This window comes from Hypomesus transpacificus, chromosome 19 (genome assembly GCF_021917145.1).
Source record: "Hypomesus transpacificus isolate Combined female chromosome 19, fHypTra1, whole genome shotgun sequence".
Taxonomy (NCBI): domain Eukaryota; kingdom Metazoa; phylum Chordata; class Actinopteri; order Osmeriformes; family Osmeridae; genus Hypomesus; species Hypomesus transpacificus.
In genome coordinates this window covers 9,641,146-9,665,040 of record NC_061078.1, presented here as the reverse complement: position 1 = coordinate 9,665,040, position 23,895 = coordinate 9,641,146, and the positions used below count along the sequence as shown (strand labels likewise).

Below are 23,895 nucleotides of genomic sequence, written 5' to 3'. Positions count from 1 at the left end.
GTAATAGATGATTCTTCAAGGTACAACACCTGTCCTCTAATAGAACGAGTGGAAGGCAGTATGGGACTTGAGCACTCAGAGACATACTAGCAGCCACACACTTAAGTTGTTTGCAGCTGAAGGACTGATGGTGTGTTGAAATAATTAATTAGAAATGCACATATTTATGTGAATTTTGTACAGCCAATTTTTTGTTCTTGGCAAGTCCATGTTGGCCAGTTAATAGACAGTTAGTTGCCCGCATAATTAACTTTTATTAAATTCAGCACACTATATTACTATATAACTTTAGACACATTCCTATGGATCTATCCTTTGGGTCCAAAGCCCAAACTGAGCATGCAGTTTTCCACTCCACGGGGGTTCTCAATAATAATGTAACACGGATAAATTCACAAAGAGTTATTGACATAGCTGTAAATGCCTACTGCAGACTCCTCTGGGAAGAAACACCAACAATGGGGGCAAGGGTTGTTTATTTTCCACACCAGTCTTCCTCTTCAAACATGTGTGCAGTTGTCAGGTTCATTTGCAGTCCATGGGACTTCAGACACCACAAGCTGTACTTAAGGGACTTGGAGACGTATGGCTAGAATGCAGTAAGCTATGTGGAAATGACAGAGGAGTCATTGAGATATACATTGGGCATACGGTGCCTGGACATCACTGTATGATCACCAATTATTTTTATGATGAGAGCCACCACATGCAGTGGGGTATCATCATGATGATCAAGCCACTATGAGTTCACAACTTTGATGGTTTTATTAGATAAATATGTTTATACTAGTTGAAGATCTACATTATTTGGAATGTGTCTTTGAACTTAAATTGGCCAAACAATTAGGTGTGACAAATGTTTACATTAGTCATTTTATTCATTTAGCAGATGCTTTTATCCAAAGAGACATACAAATAGGATGTATAGAAAGTACATAAAAAAAGATCAAGGATCTCTGCAGGAAGTGCATAATTCTACAGTATTTCAATGGTCAGTCAAGCAATGTTTGGTATTTACTAGCCACATCGCTAAGTAATCATATTTCAGCTACATTCACAATCGTGAACACATGCAGCAAGCGGCAGAGCACACACGCCAGGGCGTCTACAGGAGAAATTGGTATTTTCCCCATTCTGCGGTCCTTCCTCCAGGATAGTGGACAGCTACATCAGCAGTGCCCAGGGACAAGTCCAAGTGCTCACCCAGAGACGTAGGCAGGAAAGCAATCGGTTCTACATGTCTTTATATTGGTGTTCTTTGCTGATGGAAGCCACATGAGCACAGGGAGAACATGCAAACTCCATGCAGAAAGGCTATGACGAGGCCACCTGAGAACCGGCAGGCACCATCAGGCCCCAAGCGGGAATCAACCTTCTTGTTGCGAGGCGGCAGGACCATCTTTGGGTTGACAGTGTACTGTGTGTTTGGCTGTTCCAAGCACCCTGCAACTACAATAGTTTGTAATAAAAAACTTTCAATTAGGCAGGAAGTTGATATCCAGTGTGTGTATGTCTGTGTGTGTCTGTCACCACTGTGATACTAAGTTTTTACTCATAACTGCAGTGGGAACTTCACTGATTCAAACTGCACAGGGGTTAGGGAAACTGAGGTAACATACTGTACAATAATGTGTACATTATTTATGTCTTGTCTTTGGGGTGTACCGATGTCCATGATACAATTTAATGGAGTTTGAAGACACACCAACGAACGCATTGAGTCTCAAAGTCAAACTGTGACTGCGGATAATGATACTCTCTGTATAATTCTGGCCTAGCTTGGTACACTAGTAAATCACAGTCTTTTTTCAGGTTTTTACCATTCTGCCAAGGTAGCTTGTCCACCCTGACAGGTTATTGCAATCTCTGGACACTTTCTTTGAAAAATGAAGTTATATGCCTCATAAGAGTGTTTCAACTCACCAACTCCTACAAGCACAGCCCCCGTGGGTGACCTTCCTTTACCCAGAGTCCTTCATGCTTGCAGCCCCTCCGGCAGCCTGTCAGGACTCATACATCAGACACCTGCAGAGGGGATCTCAGGGGCCGTGACAACAGACAGGGGAACGTTGTGAGGTAATGGACAGCGACAGGGCATTCGCTTCTGCTACACGCACCCTCACACTACTCTTCACATGTCTACAAGCCTTTGGAGCATGCAGAGAGGGAGGTATTCATCCAAAACGGTACCTCTGTTTGAAAGGCAAGTGACTTTGCAGTGAAAATCTCAATTTCTGTGTAAATATGGACATGAAATCGTCTAGGATTCTTGAGTGAAACGTTCCTTTTGAGGTAACAACTACACCTATTTCTGACCGCTTTTGCTGTATTTAAAAATACAACGATTTTACATTTAGTCATTTTAGCCTACGCTCTTATCCAGAGCGACTTACAGTAAGTACAGGGACATTCCCCCGAGGCAAGTAGGGTGAAGTGCCTTGCCCAAGGACACAACGTCATTTTTTGCCACTGCAGAGAATCGATCCAGCAACCTTCTGAATACTAGCCCAGTTCCATCACCGTTTAGCCACCAGACTCCCTTTTAAATTTGAAAAAATAATAATTGTCAAATAAACAATTATCTGTTTGCTGTAGTAAATCTTTTGTTGAAAAATCAAGCTACATCGACAATTATTTCCTTCCACCACACAAATACAGCACAGTACATTCAGAAGAAAACAAGTTTCCAAGTAAAGGACAACCGTCCTGTAAGAGATTCTCTGAATAAGAAAATTGTGATAGGAAGAAACATTTATTATGAAATGGTTCAAGAGTCTTTCGTTCTACAACTCAATCTACTGTACAATGAGGTAATGTGGATGGAAAGTATGAGCAAGAAACTACCAGCAGCTGGTGTTCTAAACAGATTTAAATATGGTGTCAACTAACTTGTTTGTGAAGTAATTTAACGGCAAACTGCTTTTCAAAGACAAAATAATTTACTTGGAAATTTCCAAAAAACGCATTCAAGATCAATAGTTCAAACCTGATGATTTAATGTCTGCCTTCAGTTTAGCACAAAACGTTTAGCAATTCAGGTCAGCCATTTCAGTAATAAATAATCCTCCATTAGGATATAGAAGAACAGACAGTTATTAACGCTGCATCACAAAATAAGTATAAACTCTTATTAGGTTATAAATTCCGACACTGCAAACAAAGTGTGAATATTTCTATGCTATGAATAAGTATGCTTTTGGGGAGGTGTGGTGTGTACTGTATGTTCTTTGACATTTTACTGTAAAAAGTCTAGCTTTTTAAAGCAAGTTATTTGATGTCAAATGTTGTCATTGGGGTTGTCCTCCCCTGGGCAACACTTTGGAAATTGTGCTTTAACGTGCAATCCCCGGGGTGAACTGTACTGTACGTTTTTAAACTTGCAGGCATGAAATACATAAACTTGATGATCGTTACCTGATATAACTAACCATTAGTTGATAAGAGACTATTAGTGAGTCGCTTAACAAAACAAATTAAAAGTTAAAAATGAATACATCTACATCTACGTCAAAAAAATTACAAACTATGATGAAACTTAGTTTTGGTTGAGTGTGAATGGACCACTTTAGGTGATGGTGCATGTGTGTGAGTGTGTGTGTGTGAGTGTGAGTGTGTGGTTATGTGTGTGTGTGTGTGTGTGTGTGTGTGTGTGTGTGTGTGTGTGTGTGTGTGTGTGTGTGTGTGTGTGTGTGTGCACGTAGACCCCCCCAGGCCTCATCACAGTTTTTGTCTCTCCTGAATGGACATGAGATCCCAAGGGTTCTGAACAAGCTCTAACAGATGGAGTTTTTCTATAAGATGACTGAACACTGGGGCTCTGTTCAATGGTCTTCAGTGCATTTTTTCCATGATCTTGTACTGTAGGTATCCCACAAGAATTGGTCAACCAAACTTGCTTCAGTGCCTACTTTAATTCAAACTTTACTCATAACATCTGCATTGTTTTATGAAGTGCAATTGTATTTGGAGAGGAAACCGGAAAAGTACGAGCCCATCAAGTTTTGTCATTGTTTGTGAGGAAAAACTGTTCAGTAAGAGAACATTAAAGAAGTTAATTATCAGTAGATAAAACAACACGTTCTTCTGAGTTTTTTGTTATCTGTATTGAGCTGGCTACTGGTACTTAGTCAATCAGGAAACAAAGCATGGAGAGACTGGGAGGGAACACCAGATCAACTCACTTGTTTGACGGTGACTGAATGACAGGAAGGCGTTTTGGAAGTTTTTCACATGACAGTATGGAACTACCTCTTAGTCATGGGTAGATGAGAATGAGGGCATGCATGGATTGTTTATGACATTTGTTGTAAAAAAAAATAAAATAACTGCTGTGTCGATTAACTTTTTACAAGTCTGATGACAAACTGAGAACTGAATTTGTGTGAGCCACTAAATGAAAGAAACATTTCCCTCCTCTTAAGATTCAAGGCGAATTGTAAAGTGAGTGCCTGTTCCAGGTGTGTGCTTGCGTCTGTGTGTGTTGTGAAGGAAAGGCTCCATCCTTTTGTGAATGTCCTACTATATCCTGGTGGAGTCAGGTGGCTGAGCGGTTAGGAAATCTAGTAATCTGAAGGTTGCCAGTTCGAGTGCCAAATGATGTTATGTCCTTGGGTAAGGCACTTCACTCTAATTGCCTCGGGGCAATGTCCCTGTACTTACTGTAAGTAAGTCGCTCTGGATAAGAGCGTCTGCTAAATGACCAAAATACTAAATATCCTCATACAAAGTCCAGCAGTGAGATAGGGAACCTTTCTGTCAGATAGAAAGCTGTAATGAGAACCAAGATTAGGGCCCTCACTGACAGCTGAGCTGAGTCTGTGTCCGTCAGGTACTGTGTATGCCTGGGCAAGAGATAGGTGGTTTGGCCTCATAGTCAGAGAAAGACACACACACACATACAGAGCAGGGGAGAGGAATGGACATGGAGCGAGGAAAGAGGTTAGGAGAAAGAGAGAGAGGGCAAATATGTGTCTGTGGTTGAGTGAGGGAGGGGGTTGTATCCTGGCAACTGAGGATGAACAACATTCAGGAAGATGCTTCAAATTGGACTCTTGTACCTTGCCTTTATTGTATCTACAAATGGAACAATGTAGCCTAGTGTATGAAACCACAAAAGAATGAAAGGTTCTGGTGTTTGGTGTGGTGCACTATCCAGTTTAGGAATTTACAAAACAGATTTGGCATTGAAATAACACTAGCGTTGATAGTGGATAGTGTTCCAGTCGTCCACCAAGCGTCATGCTTTTAAATACATGGACATAGGTAACTGACAACACCAAGCCTGTACATTATTGAAAATTGAAACATTTCTCTGTGAGCATTAAATTAAGTTAACAACTCTTTTGATCACTTCTAAAACTTTGCGGACTTTGTGGTGAATTAATTGTTCACCAGTGGAAATGATGAAAAGAAAAGGAGGGAGAAATACGAAAGAAAGGACAGGCTTTAGAGTGGTTTAAGAGTCAAATAAGTTTCAATGGTCTTCATAGGGAAGAGGTGTAAACAAAGGGGAAGAAAGGGGGAAGATTCTGATGTAGTTAAACTGTTTGTACAGAAATAAAAGAATTATGTACCTATAGCTTCTGTCTAGAAATATGAGTAAAACAGAGCATGTAATAATCATTCATGGGTCACCTTGTCCAAAGGCATTATGAGGACCTGTCTCCTTTCGAGGACTGTTAGCCTACCAATATGTTCACTACAGTCAATTGTTAGAGCTTCACCATGACGACTCGTTTTGTTATGTTTTTATCTTTTTCCCTTTTTATTCCGAATCTCCTTTATTCTCTAGTAAATGCATTATGTAAATGTTAGATTTGTTAGTGTTGGCTTGTCATTGGTGCCATTGATGCATTTTATCAGCTGAATATAGGGGAGGTTTCATTGTTCTAATAATCATTTAATATAACGCTGTATATGGATCTTTTAAAATGTGTTTTTAGAGATGGCACATTTATTCTTACAATATCTGGTCTTCTGCACATAACATGGATGGATGCCTTTGCAGACCAAAAACAACTTGTGACCTGGAGAAAGTGGACTACAAAATAAACATTGAAACTGTTTGTATGATTTGTTTGTTGCCTTCTTATGTTCTTTGCTCACATCCGCTTGCATTTTCTGAAAGTTTGTTTAAACCTGTTAGTAACTTCCCTTTAACATCCAAACTAGAGACCCTCTAAAATTAACGAGTCAGAAAGCACTACAAGAATATGGATGCTGTTAATCTGAGAGGACATTCAGTAAGGAGGAATGTGTCATTTACTCTCCCTATTCTGAGTGAGACTGTAGCAGAGGAAAGGTCAAAGCTCAAAGTCATATTGAATCTACAAATAAGTTCTTAGTTCTTACAATGGAGAACATCGGCCCCCACCTATAAGCTTTCCTCGCTTCTTTGGGGGACCCCTTTCACTCTACCTAATTGGTCTTGTATCCCAACTGTATTATTATTGTAATATTTGAAGTGGTATTGTGAATTAAATAAATAAATAAATAATACGACCCCTCACCCACTGAGGGGGAGCTCTGGTTATAGACTTACTCTCCAGAAGACAAACTCAAAACGGAACCCATACAGAAAGAACCCCTAGAAGACAGTTTTTGTTATTTGAAAAATCAATTTACAATGATTTGTGGTCCGAGTGGAAGTTTTGTGTCTGTTCCTCACAACATGAGTCCGTAAACAGTGTTTGTATCAGACTTTATGAGATGCTTTATAAATTGCATATTAACTTATAAGGGTTTGACTGGATAAGGAGGAACAAGTGAAATGTTAAGCCAAATGTCATGACCTGAGAGAGAAGACAACTGTACAAAGAGTGGCTTGGGTGTCATAAAGCTCCTCGGTATCTTTGAGTGGCCATCTGTGCATCACTTTAAAACCCACATGAAAGAGTAGGTTTGTTATTTTTTAGAAAACTAGTTTGAAGAGATATGATGCAAGGACATTAATCATATAATATAATATAAAAGTGCATTGATATACCTGACAAAATGATGCAAGGACATTAATCATATAATATAATATAAAAGTGCATTGATATACCTGACAAAAATAGATTTTATGAAGGAAAACCTTGGATTTGTTTTTGCTGAGAGATGGGCGTGAATGGGAGTTAATTCCCCCACCTTTGGGGTATACCAACGCTGTGAGTAACAGATTTGTAGCGCGTGTAGAAAGGATCTCGTCCAACCAATCGAGAATGCCCATAAAAGTGAACGCTTGTCTTCTGCTAGTGATTCTGGATTTATCAAGTGAAAGCTGGGGGTGCAGGATCTAAACCTTTGGGATACAAATCATCACTCAGTCTTGTCATCAATTTCTTACCAATATATTTGGATTCTCAGTTTTTCGTGGAGGGACAGGGCACGGTAAGTTTGCACGGTTCTGCTTGATCGATAGGCTTGACGTTGGTTTTATATTGCTTGCTTAAACTGCATTTTAACGATTAAGCCCGCTACGATAACTTCGAGAGTTCAAGCTTTTAAATGTCATGTTTCACAGACTAACCACACTGATTACATAGTTAAATACCAAATACCACCCTGTGCATGGTGTCCGCTTTTGAAAACACGAGTTGATAATACAATTGAAATGAACCTCGAAGGCTACTTGGATTTTGGTGTACTGTCATAAACAATGCATTCAAACAGTGGTATTCAATATAAATAATAACTATCATTTCTAAAATAATTCTTCAATGAAAAAGCTTCGGTAACGAGCAGAGTCTCAAGAGGGGTTTTAAAAAATCCGTGCAGTTTGACCATATTGGGCTAAAATGTGGCTTGTCAGACTCCTAAAAGGACTTCGTAGATGAAACTGGTCATTGCATGATTAGTTTTATTCACACAAAAACATACATTTAGTTCATTTGGAGAGACCAGATTAAAGACATATCAGAGTCAATGGTGGATGAATAGCTTAACCCAGACAGACACAAATTTACTTCCCGGAGCATCCTTGGGTTTGATAAGTAAACAAAGTTGTTGTGAGTTGACAGAAAGGTGAACAAGGAGGGGTGGAAATGGAGGGAATACTGGAACAGGTCTGTGGGTGGGTTTGAGATCCAGCTGAGGCACCAGTCCCCCGTATGACTTAACAGATTCCCTGGCAGAAAGAGAGAGAGGACTAGTGAGAGAGAGATGGTTTGCTTCATGCCATTTATCTACAGTATACTGTAATTTACAGTACTACACTTGGTATTCAGTTTCTCAATCTTTTTTCTCTCTATCACTCTCTTTCACTCTCTCCCTCTCATTCTCTCACAGACAGGCACACACACACACACACTCACACACACACACTTGTGTGTAGCAGCACCTGGAGCTGTATAATAAAATGGTTTAAGTTGATTACACACTTTGTCACTGGAGTCCTGAAGGCTGGGAGCCATGCAGCCCTGAAGGCTGTTCTGGTGTGTGAGTACAAAAAGCCTTGAGATGTATGAGTAGCAGTAGAGCAGGACAGCCAACCTGTAAAGAGGTAAAAAGTCTAAAAGTTCTGCTGTCTTTTTAGGATGGTCAAGCTGTTACAATGATTTATTTATCATCATTCAAAGAAGAGAAAGAGTGTGTTTTGAATAACGGAATAACAGCCAAAGCCATACAAATGTTTAGGCTTATTTGAACTGAATTTGCTTTTCAAATCTATGTGTTCAAACACATGGATGCTGTCTGTTTAGTGAGGATGACATTATCTTCAACAAAGCATTTCATCCTGTGATGTTTCTGAATTGAACTGTCATAACTGCTCTAGAAGTTTTTTTTGGGGGCAGGCTGAACACTGGGTTGCTTGTGCGATCAAAACAGAATTGTATTGCCTTATTTTTAAAAGTCAGACATTAACACTTAAGCAAGAGCTTTGACAGATACACATTTTCAAAGCAATTAGCTTTTTAGAAATCTTATGGGTGAATTTGGTAGTTTTCAGAAGCAGGCTCTCGACAAGTCTGAAGTTTCATGCATTTAGGGAATTAAGCCACACTGAAAGTGAAGGGCACGTTCATCTGTCTTTGTGTGAAACAGCATGTGAGAGCATACCTGCCTGTATCCAGGTGGAGCTGAATGAGAGAGGCTGACTCACTTGATCCTGCTGGTCCATCTGCCACACTTGTCGAGCTATACAAATGTGCATTGTCTATTCTTGAACTCTCAGCGTGGTCATTGCCTGCCTGGACCTAACCACTGAAGCACCATAGGGGCAGAGGTCCTGAAAGACTAGATGGCCAATTACTCCCCCCACCCCCCCAGAAGAACACAGGGACGGCCTGAAGGAAGCAGGCTGCTGTGTGAGGGTAGACCTTCAGTCAGGACTCTTGGCATTGACAGCTTCTAATTAGAAGAATACTTGTGGAGAAGCTGCAGTGACTGCTTATGTTCTGTCTTTGACTAAAAGCTGCCACAAAGATGGGACCACAGGTGGTGTGAAAGGACTAAAGCGATCTGTGTTTTATCAGATTTTTTGCCACTCTGGTCTTCCTTCCTTTTTGTCATCTGGCAGGTATTCAAATGCAACAAATCAAGTCATAATTACACATATATTAATATTGAGATAGTTTGCTACAGCTTGACAATAGGCAATCCACTGTTGAGGAAATGTCCATCCTTTTTACAAACGTTTCTTATCATGCATTAACATAGACTATGGTAAGGATATACAACGCTAATGTCTAAGCTGTTTCAGGGTCTTCTAGATTTAATGGGATTAAATACAGCTAAATTGAATTAAAAGCAGATGGTCACCCCAGGCCCCTTACAGACAGACCCCGCCCACCCCCCATGAACTGCACCCACCACTGTTTTGTCACTGTCTGGCAGCTTGGTGACCACGGCATCCACACCCACCCCCACCTCTTGATCACTAGGCTTTTCAAAGGCAACGCACATAACAAATGTAAATCCCTCCTGCACATCTCAATTGAAATGTGTTTTTATCTCTCTGTCTGGCTGCAAATGTTCAAAACACAAATGTAAAACTCCCACAAAATGTTTTAAGACGTTCTTCCATTTTCTCTTTATTGCCTAAATCAATACTTGTGGAGGTGACATTATTGTCTGTCTGTTCTTTTTGTGCTCTGAAAATCTTGATGTTTGGATTTTAGATTAAATGTTTGTAACATTTGTAATCTTCTCATGCAAGATCTCTTGAGATTGCATTTCAGAATATAGGTCTCAATTACTTGGTTGGCATACAATATGTCCACATTTAATAAAAAATAATAAAAAAACGTTATCCAAAGCAAGTAGCCTACAAGAAGTTTGTCTATGATTTATATCCCTGTCATTGTCAGTAGAGATAGTTATTGTTCTTACCGAAGTATTGGGAAGAACAAGTTGTCTCAACAGTCAAAGTACTACATCGTAAACATATTCACATACATGACGTGAGTGATACAGTTTACTAGTGAAGGGATCTCCCAGTATGGCTAATCTGATAGAACGGTAAATAATCTTTCTCGATATTCTTTTCTTTATTTTCCCAAAAAACAGAACCAGATGGTGCTGGCTGTTATGACATTTTCAAAGCAGAACCATCCTTGCTAGAATTTTCTGCTCTTTGTGTGGTCCTAGTTAGACCAGACTTGGTTGTTGTAATTTGCAGTTCAGATACCTTAGAGGTTTAAATTATATGCTTCAACCAGACACAAACACATGCTGCAAGGTGATTGTGCCCAGTCACCCCTAAAAAAATATTAATCATGAATCATGATTTTTTCCTACTGTACAGGAATTAAGCAATTACCCTTTTTCCATACTCCCTATTTAGGTTTTAAGATTTGTATGTAAGTCTGTTATTTAAACCCTGCAACCCTGACCCAACTTCAATCCTTATTTTTATGCACTGTGTGTTTGACCTCACTTCACCCTTTCCTTTCTTCTCTGTTCCTCTCACACCATTTATGACATCCACCTCTTGAGGATCTACTTTAATTGAATCCCCAGGGCCCCCTATGCCAACTGTTTTTTCCCTTTTTTCCTCTTATCCCTTCCTTTCTTTTCTCCTTCTTGCACTCACTCTCTCACTCTCTCACTCTCTCACTCTCTCACTCTCTCACTCTCTCACTCTCTCACTCTCTCACTCTCTCACTCTCTCACTCTCTCCCCAGCACAGGTCTTTACTTCCATCTCTCAAGCTTAAACTTGATTTGATGACAGATGTGTGGACACAAAAGGTTACAATTGACACCAACAGATTTTGTGTTCAAATATTCAATAGAAAGAATTGTACACCAGGTGGTGTTTTGTTGTCAAAAGCAGGGTCTTCAAAATCCTCAGATTCCACAAATGTCTTCTTAGGTTATTGCAGATAATGGCAATGCTGAGATCTAGACAAAACCTTACTGGTAGAACACGTGTGAAGTGATAACACTTTTTTTAACTGAAAGGTGTTTATTGAAGCATCAAAAGAGCGGGAGCAGGCTTTGCCTTTAAACCCATTCCCAAAGGAGCGTGACTACAGGTTATTTTCTACCTGGTATGCCTCTATGACATATGACTCTAGAGCACTTGTATGGTACAAGCTTGCTGCTTTAGATGCATTAAAAGGTAAACGAATATGGATTGAGTCACTGTTAGATTATCGTAGCCTTGTGTGACTCCTGAGCCCTCTGTCAACTATCATCGCTCATTAGAGAATGTGAGGGAGAGAACGAGGAAAGTGGGTAGCAGTCCTGGTACCAACTATCTGTTTTCCACAGATGAGTCATCAGCCTTCTGTTTGACAGCCCTGTCAGATACTGCTCTACTGCCAACAACAACCTGTAGCTTCTGCTGTCGATCTGTCCAAACACCAACCATTTAGTTTCATTTAGCTCTATGGAATAAAGAGATGGCTGCAGATACAGTTTTGTCATTTTACTTTAGATTATGTGTGTCATTGAAATTGTCCAGAGTGACAGACAATACTCGATTATTGTGTTGGTTTCTAAAGAAACCCCAGCTTTGTTGTTGGTACAGTCTGAACTCAGGCTTCCATTTACCTCAAAGTAACATTCTGATTGGGTCAGCTTGAATTGCAGTATTTATCTCAGTTTTAATTCTATGTCAACTGTCAACACTGAAAAGAGAGATTGCATGCAAGTGCCAAATCAGGAATTAAATTATATCTATTTTATTTTATTACCACCAGTGTTTTCAGGCTTTTGGTATACAGGAAAGTATTCAGAAAAGAAGGCACCCACTGTTCTGTGGGGACCAGGTTTGACAATGGGGCTTTTTTACATTATGTTAAAGATTTATTAATAATCTATTCAGTCTTATTTGCAATAGAAATGGGAAAGGGTTCATTCATCTTTCTTTAATGTATAATAGTTGGCAAGATCAACAGTAAAGCACCACAAAGAGATGCTTGCAGCTCAATAGTGAGTCATTGTTTGTTTTTGCATTATAATGGCTCTATACAAATAAGAACAAAAAGTATAGATGCCTCATCCTTGTCCCATGAAGCACCAGGTACATATTTTGGAGCTAAACATTTCCCTTAATTCCTTTCATATTGTCATCTCATATTGCATGATAGCTATTGAGATTTCATTTGATAAAAAGACAGATTTAATGAGAAAACATTTTACAACGTTTTATACTGTTGGTTTCTTCTACTGAATGTTATTTTGCCTGTATCATACTGTACGTCTTTGCTGTACCAGAGGTTATGAAGAAAATAAAGAGCATAGTGGATTTAGATGCCTTTCTCTCCAGCATATATTGAGTGAACAAATAGTTCCATGTAGGTTCTTGGGTTCTGAAAATGTTAGTTCACACTTTAATTGCTGTTAACCAACAGAGCCATCATTAATTAAAATAAAAAAATGTACTTAAACCATCCTTCTCTGTCTTGTCCACAGCTGAGGTTGAAGGCTGAAGAGAACATCTATCCCAAACCTCAATTTAAAACCAAGAGCCAAAAACAGGTAAATATGGTATGGTGCTTTCTGTTGCTTTTCAATCATACACCATCAAACATAAACATCGATTCACCCATGCATTCTCATTTATAAGCACATTTCCAACAGCCCTGAAAATTAACACTTTACCTTGATACCAAAGATACATTATCATTGATTCAGCCTTAGAGGTGATTGACTACATTGTCATGCTGCTTTGCCACCATCTCCTTCTCTGGATCAATACAGTTCTGATGGATACTGTATGGCTCAGCCTTTGTATCAGTGAAACACATTTAGATTTATATAGAACCCTTCAGGTCCTCTTTAACATGTTGTGAACAGTCTGTTAAATGTCATTGACAAGAGGCACCTTCTGCAGTAAGTTATGCTCAAGTACAACTTTACAATGTGTTTGAAAGTTCCCTGAGAAACCACTTGGTGAACTCATAAACACTGAAGTTGATGTTCTGAAAACTATTGTTTTGTGGCTTTGGTCAACTGACAATGATCTAGCAGCACAAAGCAATTTAGTTTGTCATACAGTAGTACCATGTTGCCAGAACAATGGTGTTGCTATGTTAGGATAACTGAGTTATTAACATCTTCGTTTTTTACCTTCTAGATCAGAAAAAATCTGATAAATAGTGTAGGCTATATCTCAGACCTCAACTGACATGTTGGTGTATTTTTTTCTTTCTGGGGCAACAATTGGTCACTGACTTTCCCTATGAATCTTGCACATCTGACAGCCATGGTATGTGCATATTTCCTCCGTTTTTAGACACAAACTGACAGCAGCAGTGATATACATTTTAACTGTGCCTTAATATCATTGACTTGTTCTGCTTTCACACACTGTCACATGATGCGCTTGTACTTGCGCACACATGTGCACACACATACATACATACAGACATACATACACACACACGCACACACATAAACACACACACAGTGTTATTGTATCTAGCCATGGCAGATGGTGGGTTGTTACGTAGTATGGAGTGCTTGTGAACATGACTGTTCAGTTGCAGCCCTCATTCTACACTCACACCAGCCTTCTCTCCTGCTGGACCCCTGTTTTCAACCACCGTGCTGTGTGTCTTGGAGAGAGAACCAAGAGGGGGGAAGGAACTGTTAGAGAGATAGAGAAACTAAGGGGAAGAGAGTGAAAGAGAGGTCTTTTAGCACTTTCTGTCAAAATGAATCTGGCCTAACAGGCTGGAAGAATCACGCTGTGCCAGGGGCAACTCACTAAAACATGACATGTTTGCCAATATTGAATTTGGGATTGAGTGTTTTTAGGCATGTTGGAGCATGTGCTTCAGCTCAAAGGCAAGGGTGGTAAATTATTTACTTTATATAAAGTGATGCTGGTTAGAAACGATTCCTGCTCTGTTTTGTAAGAAAAGGCATTCACTTTGCTCAGGGGCAAGAATATGTAGAGTTTTAGATTTGGTTAACTCAGATAGGTGTAATGTCAAATCGGTTTTGGCTCAAAGTCACTTAAATCGATGTCAATGGGATATCCACACCTAATTACTCTAAGACACCTCTATGTTCGGGGTACTAACATGCCTCATCCAGGGACAGACACCCTTCGATAAATGGATCCCAGTGAATGTGTGAGATTTACACCGTCCCGTAGCTGGCTAGCAAGCCTCTTTTTTAGAAAGAAGCAGATGAGGTGTCTGGTCTTGATGAATGAACTGTATTAGAGCTGGCGATTAATCAGCCATCGATCTGTCGTGTCGAGACCTTGTTTCGTCTTGCAGAATGTGACAAGTGATATGTTTCAGCAAGCATATTAAAGTGCTACCACAATTTGTGCTAACTTTGAAGCCATCTTATCTTTGTTTTTTGTCTTTGCTTGGTGTTTGATTTCCACAGTATGCAGATAAACATACAATGTGCCAAAAGTTCAATGACCTTGACCTCATTGGCTCAGCTGTGTACAATTCTATGGGGAGTCCACTTGGAGGATACATTTTACAATTTGGAAGGTGCCTGGTTGTCAGCTACTAGATTGCGTTGCTGTTGTTGTAGTGAAGCTACAGTTGTGGCAATCTCATACAGATGTCTGATAATAATGTTATGATATGATGATTTTTGTTGAATATAGGAACTCATACTCCTTCCTCCAGTCTTGATATACAGTGTACTGTTTGCTAGGAACTATGAGTAAAGCAGCCATGCCATGCTTATTTCCCAGTCCTTAGCCTTATGAAAGTCAGCAGTACTCGACGGCCCTTGCTGATTGATTAGCTTACTCTCTCCAAAAGGTGGACGAATTAGAAGCAGATCAAACAGGAGAGGCTGAGGTCTCCTGAGGGCTAGACTCCTGGCCTCTTCTCCACATTTGTGATACCTTACTGCTTAACAGTCAACACCGTGCACCACAGCAGCACCGTGCACCACAGCAGCACCGTGCACCACAGCAGCACCGTGCACCACAGCACCGTGCACCACAGTAGCGTGCACCACAGCACCGTGCACCACAGTAGCGTGCACCACAACACCGTGCACCACAGCAGCACCGTGCACCACAATACCGTGCACCACAACACCGTGCACCACAGCAGCACCGTGCACCACAACACCGTGCACCACAGCAGCACCGTGCACCACAATACCGTGCACCACAACACCGTGCACCACAGCAGCACCGTGCACCACAACACCGTGCACCACAGCACCGTGCACCACAGCCTCGGGGCTTCCTCCACTCCTGCTCATTTGTGCTGCAGAAGTTGACAATATGTCGACCTCCAGCAAAACCTAGCTAGTTTTCCACCTTCACAATGGCCTCTATTTCATGTAGTTCTCTTACTACATCATTTGATATCTGTCCCGCTGGTCTATTTCTGTTTATGAAGTGAACCGGCAGACTATGAACGGCAGTGCCGGCCTTTGCTACTGGCTCTGACAACAAACTCAGGTGCCTTGCAAAAAGACGAGAGCCATTGAGACACACTGTAGAGAGAGAGAAAGGCAAATAAAATGATGTGAAAAGGAAAGTTAGCAGAACTGAATACCTCTTCAAGGGGTTGCGCTTTTCAACTCTTAAGATTTATCCAATAAAGTATCTTTGATTCATGTTGTTGTAACTGATCTCTGCCAATTTATCCTATCCTGATATATACAGTATCAGGAACTGGCTAATAACAAAGGAGAAGATGGAAGGGTTGAATTTAATAACAATGTTGAGCTTTAAACCAATAACTGCAAAAATATTTTATTTGCATTAACCTTGACTTCTGAGAATAGATAACCCTTGGTATTGGCCTGTGCAGTACATGTTTGAGATAATTTTGAGCATATAAGATATCTGTAGGAGACATGTCTGTCTGTAGGAGACAGCCAAAGTGCTACCATAATGCCAGGCATCACCAAATCACAAAGGTGGATCTCTAGTAGCGTATAGTTTTAAATTTTCTTTGGAATGGTGCCTTAACCCTAACAACCAGTTTCAACTCCCCATGGAAATGTTTTGGGGGAATACATTTTTACATTAGAATTTGATGGCAAAAAGATGTCTGGATAACGACAGAAAGCGGACAGGCAAGGCTGGAATTTATTGCCTTTGATGTTAAGGTAATGTAATAAAGCTGCTGTAGAACAGTGTTTATTCCAGGAAAACAAAAATCACCTCCAGTTCTCACACTGGAGCTATACCAACGCAAGAGAAACCTGGATGGAACATTAGGCAACACCAGGGAATGTACTGTTTTGTAAACCCCCATATCTGGAATCAGTGGTATGACTGCTCATACAAAGTATGATTGCTGCTGACATCTATAGAATCAAAAGTAAATGCAGCATATTACCTGTACTATATGCTTGTGTAACTGTAAGTATGAATGTCCATATTCTATGTGCTGGAAAAGTATTGACTGAGTCTCAAGCTAACTGACGAATAATTGGTCGACAACCTTTAAGTGTTAAACAACGTAAATAAGGACACAAATGTATCTACACAACATACAATATTTCCCACCAGGTTTCCAATGTCGTTTTTTCACCAGCATTGCTTTCGCATTAAGACTATGGGAGGCGGCTTCAGGGTCTAGTCCAGCAGGACTTCCACCAACAACTTCACCATATGCTTTGCTGAGGTACTGTCCTGATGGATGAAGGCAATCTGGTCCAATGTTTCTCCTGCGCTAAGGGAAAATTCTTCTTGTGTACATAGCACGTCCTCCATGGCCTCACCTCAGCCCCCACTGACAGAGTGATTTATTGAACAGGAGCCTCTACTACCAGTCACTTCTTATTGAAACGATATGGTTGCACACCCTATGGAGAAACCTCAAGCGGCCTTACACTGGTCTCCAGTTGCAGTGGGTCGGATGCTGACTTAGCAGTACTACTAGCAGGCTACTGGTGTGAATGCTCCATATGAGTACATGTCTTACCCAATCACTCTGGGAACTTTAGTCATGCTTTGAAAAATATAAGTCACTTAGACTAACATATTAGACTTCAGAATACCCTCTCAAATGAACATCCCCCCAGAAATTGTAACACTCTCAAGGAAGATATCAAAGGTCCTTGTGGAGGAGTTAAGGTTTTAACTAGTAAAGGTATATTGAATTCATTTCAGTTCATTTTTTTAGTCATAAAAGAAATTCCACAAATGCTCTCTAGAGTGGTGAACCCAGCAAACAATCAATCTAGGTATATTCTAGGTATATACTGTATATGTACACCACACCGTGGTGCTTTTCACAACACACACACCTAAATGACACAAAATCACACATTTACAGCCTGGCAGACTGAGCTCCACACCTGAGGGACCTCCAGTATTGCAGCACAGGAAACAGCCCTTGGGAGAAGAGGGCTGGAGGATTATTGAATTATTCCAGAGCAGCTCTCCGTGACTGGAGAGGGCCATAGGAAGAGGGAATTATTTGTGGCCATTCTCCATGTGGCCCTGTTAAATCGTCCAGCTGCCCCCAGACGTATTTCTGAAAGGAGCCACAGCTGCAAATGGAGACCGTAGTGGTACTGTGTGTGTGCAAGTGCACGTGTGTGTGTGCGTACGAAGCAAATTCCCCATACACTTATGAAAAAGACTCGCGTCATTAACCCAAATTTCGCTCCAAAGAGGTACAATTATCTAGAGTGCACTGTCAGTCATAGAGTCTGCATTTAATTGCAGCAGGAGAGGGCACACCCAGTGTTACTTCATTAGAGTAAGAGCACTACACAGGGCAGATATTGTCCAAATGGGAAGTAAATACACACGGACAAAGCTGCGCCTGGACCCACAAAGAGGACACTGGGAATGGTCGTTAATTACTGGTGCTAACAAGTAGGTCTTGTCTGCTGTTTTTAGAGAGGTTAGAAAGCAATTATTGGTATAGTGGTCAAAACCACCTGTGCCAAATACAAGCAAATTTCAAATGTTGATGATGAACGGTTTACGCTAAAGATATGTTTCAAATTTCAGGAATACATTTCTTCAAAGCATCTATCAATAGGCTTCTCTCAAACCACCTAAACAACAGATTACTATAATGTAAATCCGATATGAATACTGGGGGTGACAACTAAACACTTCTAAAGCTTAAAGTGGATATTGGCGTGTTTTTGCCTTTGAGTATGAAGAAGGTGTGAAACATGCTGTTGTGGATTCAACAGGAACATTTTGCGTGTCTCAGTAGTTGTGTCATTTTGCATGTCCCAGTTTTGACTCAGATGTGACAGGTGGCAGTGTCTTGGCCAGCCCTGGTAAACACCATCAGGACTGCAAAAGCACAGTTGGTTTTCTTCTCACTGCCACTGAATAGCCACTTGCAAAACATCTACTCACCCACCTACACAGTCACACGCATCACCATGTGTCATAGTGTCAGGTGTACATAATTGTGTGTGTGCGCATGTGTGTTAGTGTGTCACAGTGGGGACTAGTGCCTCCCTGGACTTTTACAGTCAGATGGCTGAGCGGTTATGGAATTGGGTTAGTAATCAGAAGGTTGGCGGTTCAATTCCCCGCCGTGTCAAATGACGCTGTGTCCTTGGGCAAGGCACCCTACTTGCCTCAGGGGAATGTCCCTGTACTTACTGTAAGTCGCTGTGGATAAGAGTGTCTGCTAAAATGAATAAATGTACATTCTAACTTTTCTTTGCATCACTGGTTGCTCAAGGACAGCTGTGTACACTCCCTGCTTTTCCTCGCTCTGCAGAGAGAATGCTGTAGTGCTCTTAGAAGCTTAAAAAGCCTTCCTCAAATCTTCTGCTGGGAAGTCACAAATGGTTAGACTCAAACATGCTCATCCATCAACATGGTATTGACAAGACTAGTCTTCAATGCTGTTGACAATAATAGGCAGAATAAAATACAAAATACTAACATACACATTGGTATTTATGAAAATTGGAATAGATCAGCACACAGACATACATTCATTATGTGAAAAATACGATAATTGTTGAATAGGATAGTGTCAGGCTTTTAAATGGAATCTCAAATGTCTGAGCAGAGATGTTTTTGTGCTGTACATTTCTCTCTTATCAAACCCACAGCTATGCACTCATCATGCTTTTCATGCTCCATTGTCAAACAAGTGACTCATTAAGTTTTGTGGCACTGCAGTATGTGGTTGTTCTTAATCACTGATTTGCTCCCTTGTGTTCTACTTCATCAGTAACAGCCGAGAGTTTTGTGTGTGTCTCCAGGGGTGCGGGGAGGCTTCAGCAAGAGGCTCAGCCATGGAGGGGGACTGCCTCGGTTGCATCAAGTACCTCATGTTCATCTTCAACTTCTTTATCTTTGTAAGCACGCTGCCATAATACATGCCATTTTCTGTCAGCAGAGTAATATCTTGCAGAGTTGTTATCAATCATGTTACATTGAGAACAGTTCATACAGCAGAGATAGAAGCTTTGCTTAAGTAAAATATTGCTAAGAAGCAGGGTTTGAAAATATTGGACCTAAGCAATCCAAAAAACTCCACATCCTGTTGATAACGTACTGCAGGTTGTTTCAAAACGTGTTCATCTTTCTCTTTCTCATACCCATTCAATAAAAATAGGGACCTGGAAAAGGAGGTTGTTTTTGGAAAAGAAACATTTATGATGTACCTTTTTGAACCGCACATCAATTTGATTGGTTTCCCGTCTCCCTTCTCCTCCAGTTAGGTGGCTCCTTTCTGTTGGGAGTGGGGGTATGGGTGCTGGTGGACCCAATGGGATTTAGGGAGATAGTTGCGGCCAACCCTCTGCTCTTCACGGGGGTCTACGTCATCCTGGCCATGGGGGGCATGCTCTTCCTGCTGGGATTCCTGGGCTGCTGTGGAGCCATCCGGGAGAACAAGTGTCTGCTGCTCTTTGTAAGTCACCTGTTTGATGAGAATGTTTTCATCAACATAATTTAAAGAACCTGTGAGATACACCCTGCTCTCTCAAATTCTAGTTTCATTAAAGCGTCTGCTAAATAAATAATATATACTAATGGCAAAGTGTTCAGAGGTGGGTAGAGGTTTCCTGAGTCATTTTCCCGTGTGTAACTAGTAGGACAATACAAAAGACAAGTCTGCCATCTAGGGGAATGTTATCTCAATGCAGTAGAGATCAGAATTGACCCTGAAGTATAAATAAAAAATATATTAATAAATAATATATTACTTGTACTGCTTAATTTATATCCTTACTGGATGGGATGGATAGGATGTAACCACTGCATAATCAAATAAGTTACCCGCCAACCTTTAGTACCATTTGTGTTGTACTTACATGCACTTGTAAGCTAGTTTCTAGAAATATGAAGGTGTCTCATTTATTAGAAAAATAAATGAAAAGTGTGTTGTTGACCATTATTCATTTTAAAATTCCAGACTGAATAATTGATACTGTTTATATTCTGATTGTGCAACTTTGCTTTTCTCAGTTCTTCTTGCTCATTCTCATCATATTCCTGGCAGAGCTGGCGGCGGCCATTTTGGCCTTCATATTCCGGGAGCATGTAAGTGTTTATTACTCTCGATTGGGATAAGGCAAACAAAAATTATTAGGAGTCTAAAGCATTATAATAGAGGATTCAGCCATATCTACCTAGATTCTGATGGCAAAACCATTGGGGGTCGACTAGCGAAAAGTGTTGTAAGCTTTATTACAGGCTACACCCATTACAACATGCCATCACTGTATTATAGTGGCATTCAATTACCTTTTTCACCAACCTGGAAGTAATACAACATGGTTCAGTACTACGGACTTGTCCTGTTGATCGAGGTCAGTGTCTAGCCCATGTCTGTGTTTTTGTAAGATCAGCTGACGAGGGAGTACTTCACCCGGGAGCTGAAACGCCACTACCAAGGTCACAACAACACTGAAGTCTTTACCTCCACATGGAACGCCATAATGTCCACGGTAGGCAAGGATATGGATAAATGGCTAAAACTACATACATTATTACATATTAATAATTCATGCCTTCAAGATGATAGGCCTACCTCAATGCTAAGGACAAATACACAGGAAGATTTTTTTTCATGCACCTAATTACCCATACTTAATATTGTATGTGTTCGTGTGTGCCTCCCTCTGCAGTTTGACTGCTGTGGGGTGAATAGCCCTGAGGACTTTGAGGAAAGCCTCTTCAGACTGCTCAACCCCAACAAGATGGTTCCTGAGGCCTGTTGCCAGAGAAACAGTCACCCTGGAGATGTAGAGTACATCAGCAGAGAGGAGTGTGTGAGTGGGAGCATGGCGTTTCACCACAACAAGGTCAGTCTTAAGATATTTACACACACAAACACACATTTACTTCCTTTTATGGGTTAATAACCTTGTTTTCCACATGTCTGTGTATCCTGGTAATCCTTCAGGGTTGTTATTCTGCAGTGGTGGATTATTTTGAGACGTACATCTATATGGCAGGAGCCTTGGCCATTGTTGTGCTGACAATAGAAGTATGTTCAAAAAAAGTATTTCTTTGTATTTATGATACATAAAAAAATATGTCATAACCTTGTTCTTGAAATACCATCGGTATATACAACATGTTTTTTCTGGAATATATATTACATACAATATAAAATAATAATGTTGCCATGTTGCATGAGTCCACCCTGTGGACATTTAAGGTAAGACATACACTTTTCTGCTGTGAAGACACAGTTCCATGCTATACAGAACTGAATGGGTTAGCTACCTTCTCTGAAAACCCAGTATAACCCCTCTTAATCTTTCCTCTCTCATTCTTTCCTCAGCTCTTTGCTATGGTATTTGCCATGTGCTTGTTCAGAGGCATCCAGTAACCCCTCCCCCAGACACAACAAAAATAACAACGATGAGAGGAACACAAAAGAGAATGGATATAAAAACATATGTAGAATATAAACCAGATGTATATGTACATCATTTGTCTTTGTATGTTTTTTTTGTGATGTGGAGATGAGTGACTGGGGTTTTTGGACTTTACAGCTGGATCTTGGGGTTACTGTTGAAGACACAAAAGATAAACAGCGTCAGGTGAAAATACGATGTGAATGAACTAATTCTCGAACTGGTAATTACCAATGCTGGGATTGAATTTTTGACTAGAACTACAGAATTATCAACGATTGAGTTCCAGGTCTCGAAATGTTCAGATACTCTGCAGCACAGTAAAAAGTCTCAAAGCAGAGCCGCTTGTAATTGCACTGTCAGTGTATTACAAAAGCTAGATATTTTATTGCGTTATTTAGAGCACTGTCAATAAGCTTAAGCTATTGACAGTGCTCTAAATAAATCTAATAATTACACACCAAGAGCCAATTGGCTCTTGGTGTGTAAGTGCCCTCTAAAAATATTTTTTCACCAAACCTGTGCTACAACAAAGCAAGTTGTTCCAAATATCCGAAAAAACTTTGAAGCACAGCCATCGTGCTATGTAGTATTATTGCAATTCTGAAATGTACTGTAAAGAATATGTATAATAAATACATATTTGTGAGTGTATGTGCATGTATGTGTGCGCACACATGGGATATGAGTGTTTGCATGCATGTAGATGTGTGAGTTTCTTTTCTTAAAACCTACTCATTGTACATTGTGTAGTGATGTTCATTGCAACAGTGGTAATTACATGGGATTTTGAGTGAGATGTTTATTTCTGTATTTGGCCTGAAGTATATGTAAATGATCGATATTAAAATAGTTTTCGTGATGTGTGATTTAATTGTATTAGTGAACTTTGAAACTCAGTTTAACCCTGTGATTTAACAATCACTCCTCTTTCTTATTGATGTAAAGAAAGGTGTTGCCCCATAAAAGAAAGAAAAAAATCTGAAAATGGGAGGTTTGGCCATTAGTGTTAAGCCTATCTACAGTATACTTAATCAGGGACTTTGCAAGGATGACAGAATTACAGCAAACTTTCGGTACCTTCCTTTTTGGTTTCCATAGATTTGATACACAAATATCGAGTCAAGACCAGTTCTTGAAAACAAAAGTGATACATTAAGCACTTAATTTTTGAAGCTGACAGTTTTAAAGACTCAAAATCATGTTCATTGATTTTTAATCTCCTTCTAGACAAATGTTGGGAAAAGTAGTTATTCGTCTGTGTAATAGAATAGCTGTGCTATATCTTGGATTGGTTTTGTCACACTTTGTCGACGGAGGTAAGTTTTGTTCCTGAGATATATTTGAGTTTTTGTCCAGTCATATTTTGCATGTGTAAAATTTCACTTTAATGCTTTGCAGTAGAGGTCCTGTCGAAACCTGGAGAATTGGTAAATCTACCGTGCATGTACCACTATGAGGACCAAAGCAACATCCCTCAACTGTCAGTCCAATGGAGAGGACCCAACAATGGTCTTCTCTGCCACTATATTAAACACAAGGGTTTTCAGAACTGCACTGAGGGCCACTCAATGACCTACATACCTGGGAAGATAACTCTTACCATCAAAGAGGTCAAAATGGATGATTTTGGCTCTCATGTTTGCTCGGTAAGCAAGCGTCATGAGTTCTCTGACTTTAGCCTGGAGTTGGCCATGATGACAGGTGAGTTTGGGTT

The 23,895-nt window shown here is 40.3% G+C and overlaps 1 protein-coding gene across 2 annotated transcripts; it reads left to right on the top strand.

Moving 5' to 3' along the window:
* Positions 1-7,171: 7,171 nt before the first annotated feature.
* On the top strand, positions 7,172-22,250 carry LOC124481791 (tetraspanin-18-like). 2 transcript variants are annotated; one of them, XM_047042022.1, is made up of 9 exons: positions 7,172-7,371; positions 12,843-12,908; positions 19,569-19,664; positions 20,027-20,221; positions 20,779-20,853; positions 21,162-21,260; positions 21,441-21,617; positions 21,719-21,802; positions 22,103-22,250. In XM_047042022.1, the coding sequence occupies exons 3-9, from the start codon at positions 19,602-19,604 to the stop codon at positions 22,148-22,150; spliced, it is 741 nt and encodes a 246-aa protein (XP_046897978.1). In that variant the 5' UTR covers positions 7,172-7,371; positions 12,843-12,908; positions 19,569-19,601; the 3' UTR covers positions 22,151-22,250. The 2 variants fall into 2 exon arrangements, with proteins under 2 accessions (XP_046897978.1, XP_046897979.1); XM_047042023.1 differs by having other exon boundaries at positions 7,250-7,371; positions 12,843-12,917.
* Positions 22,251-23,895: the final 1,645 nt, after the last annotated feature.

What these genes read in the sequence shown, in the direction of transcription:
- LOC124481791 (XM_047042023.1), top strand. An exon ending in TGGCGTTTCACCACAACAAG is followed by an intron (nt 21,618 to 21,718) that starts GTCAGTCTTAAG and finishes GTAATCCTTCAG; the next exon opens with GGTTGTTATTCTGCAGTGGT. An exon ending in TTGTTGTGCTGACAATAGAA is followed by an intron (nt 21,803 to 22,102) that starts GTATGTTCAAAA and finishes TTCTTTCCTCAG; the next exon opens with CTCTTTGCTATGGTATTTGC.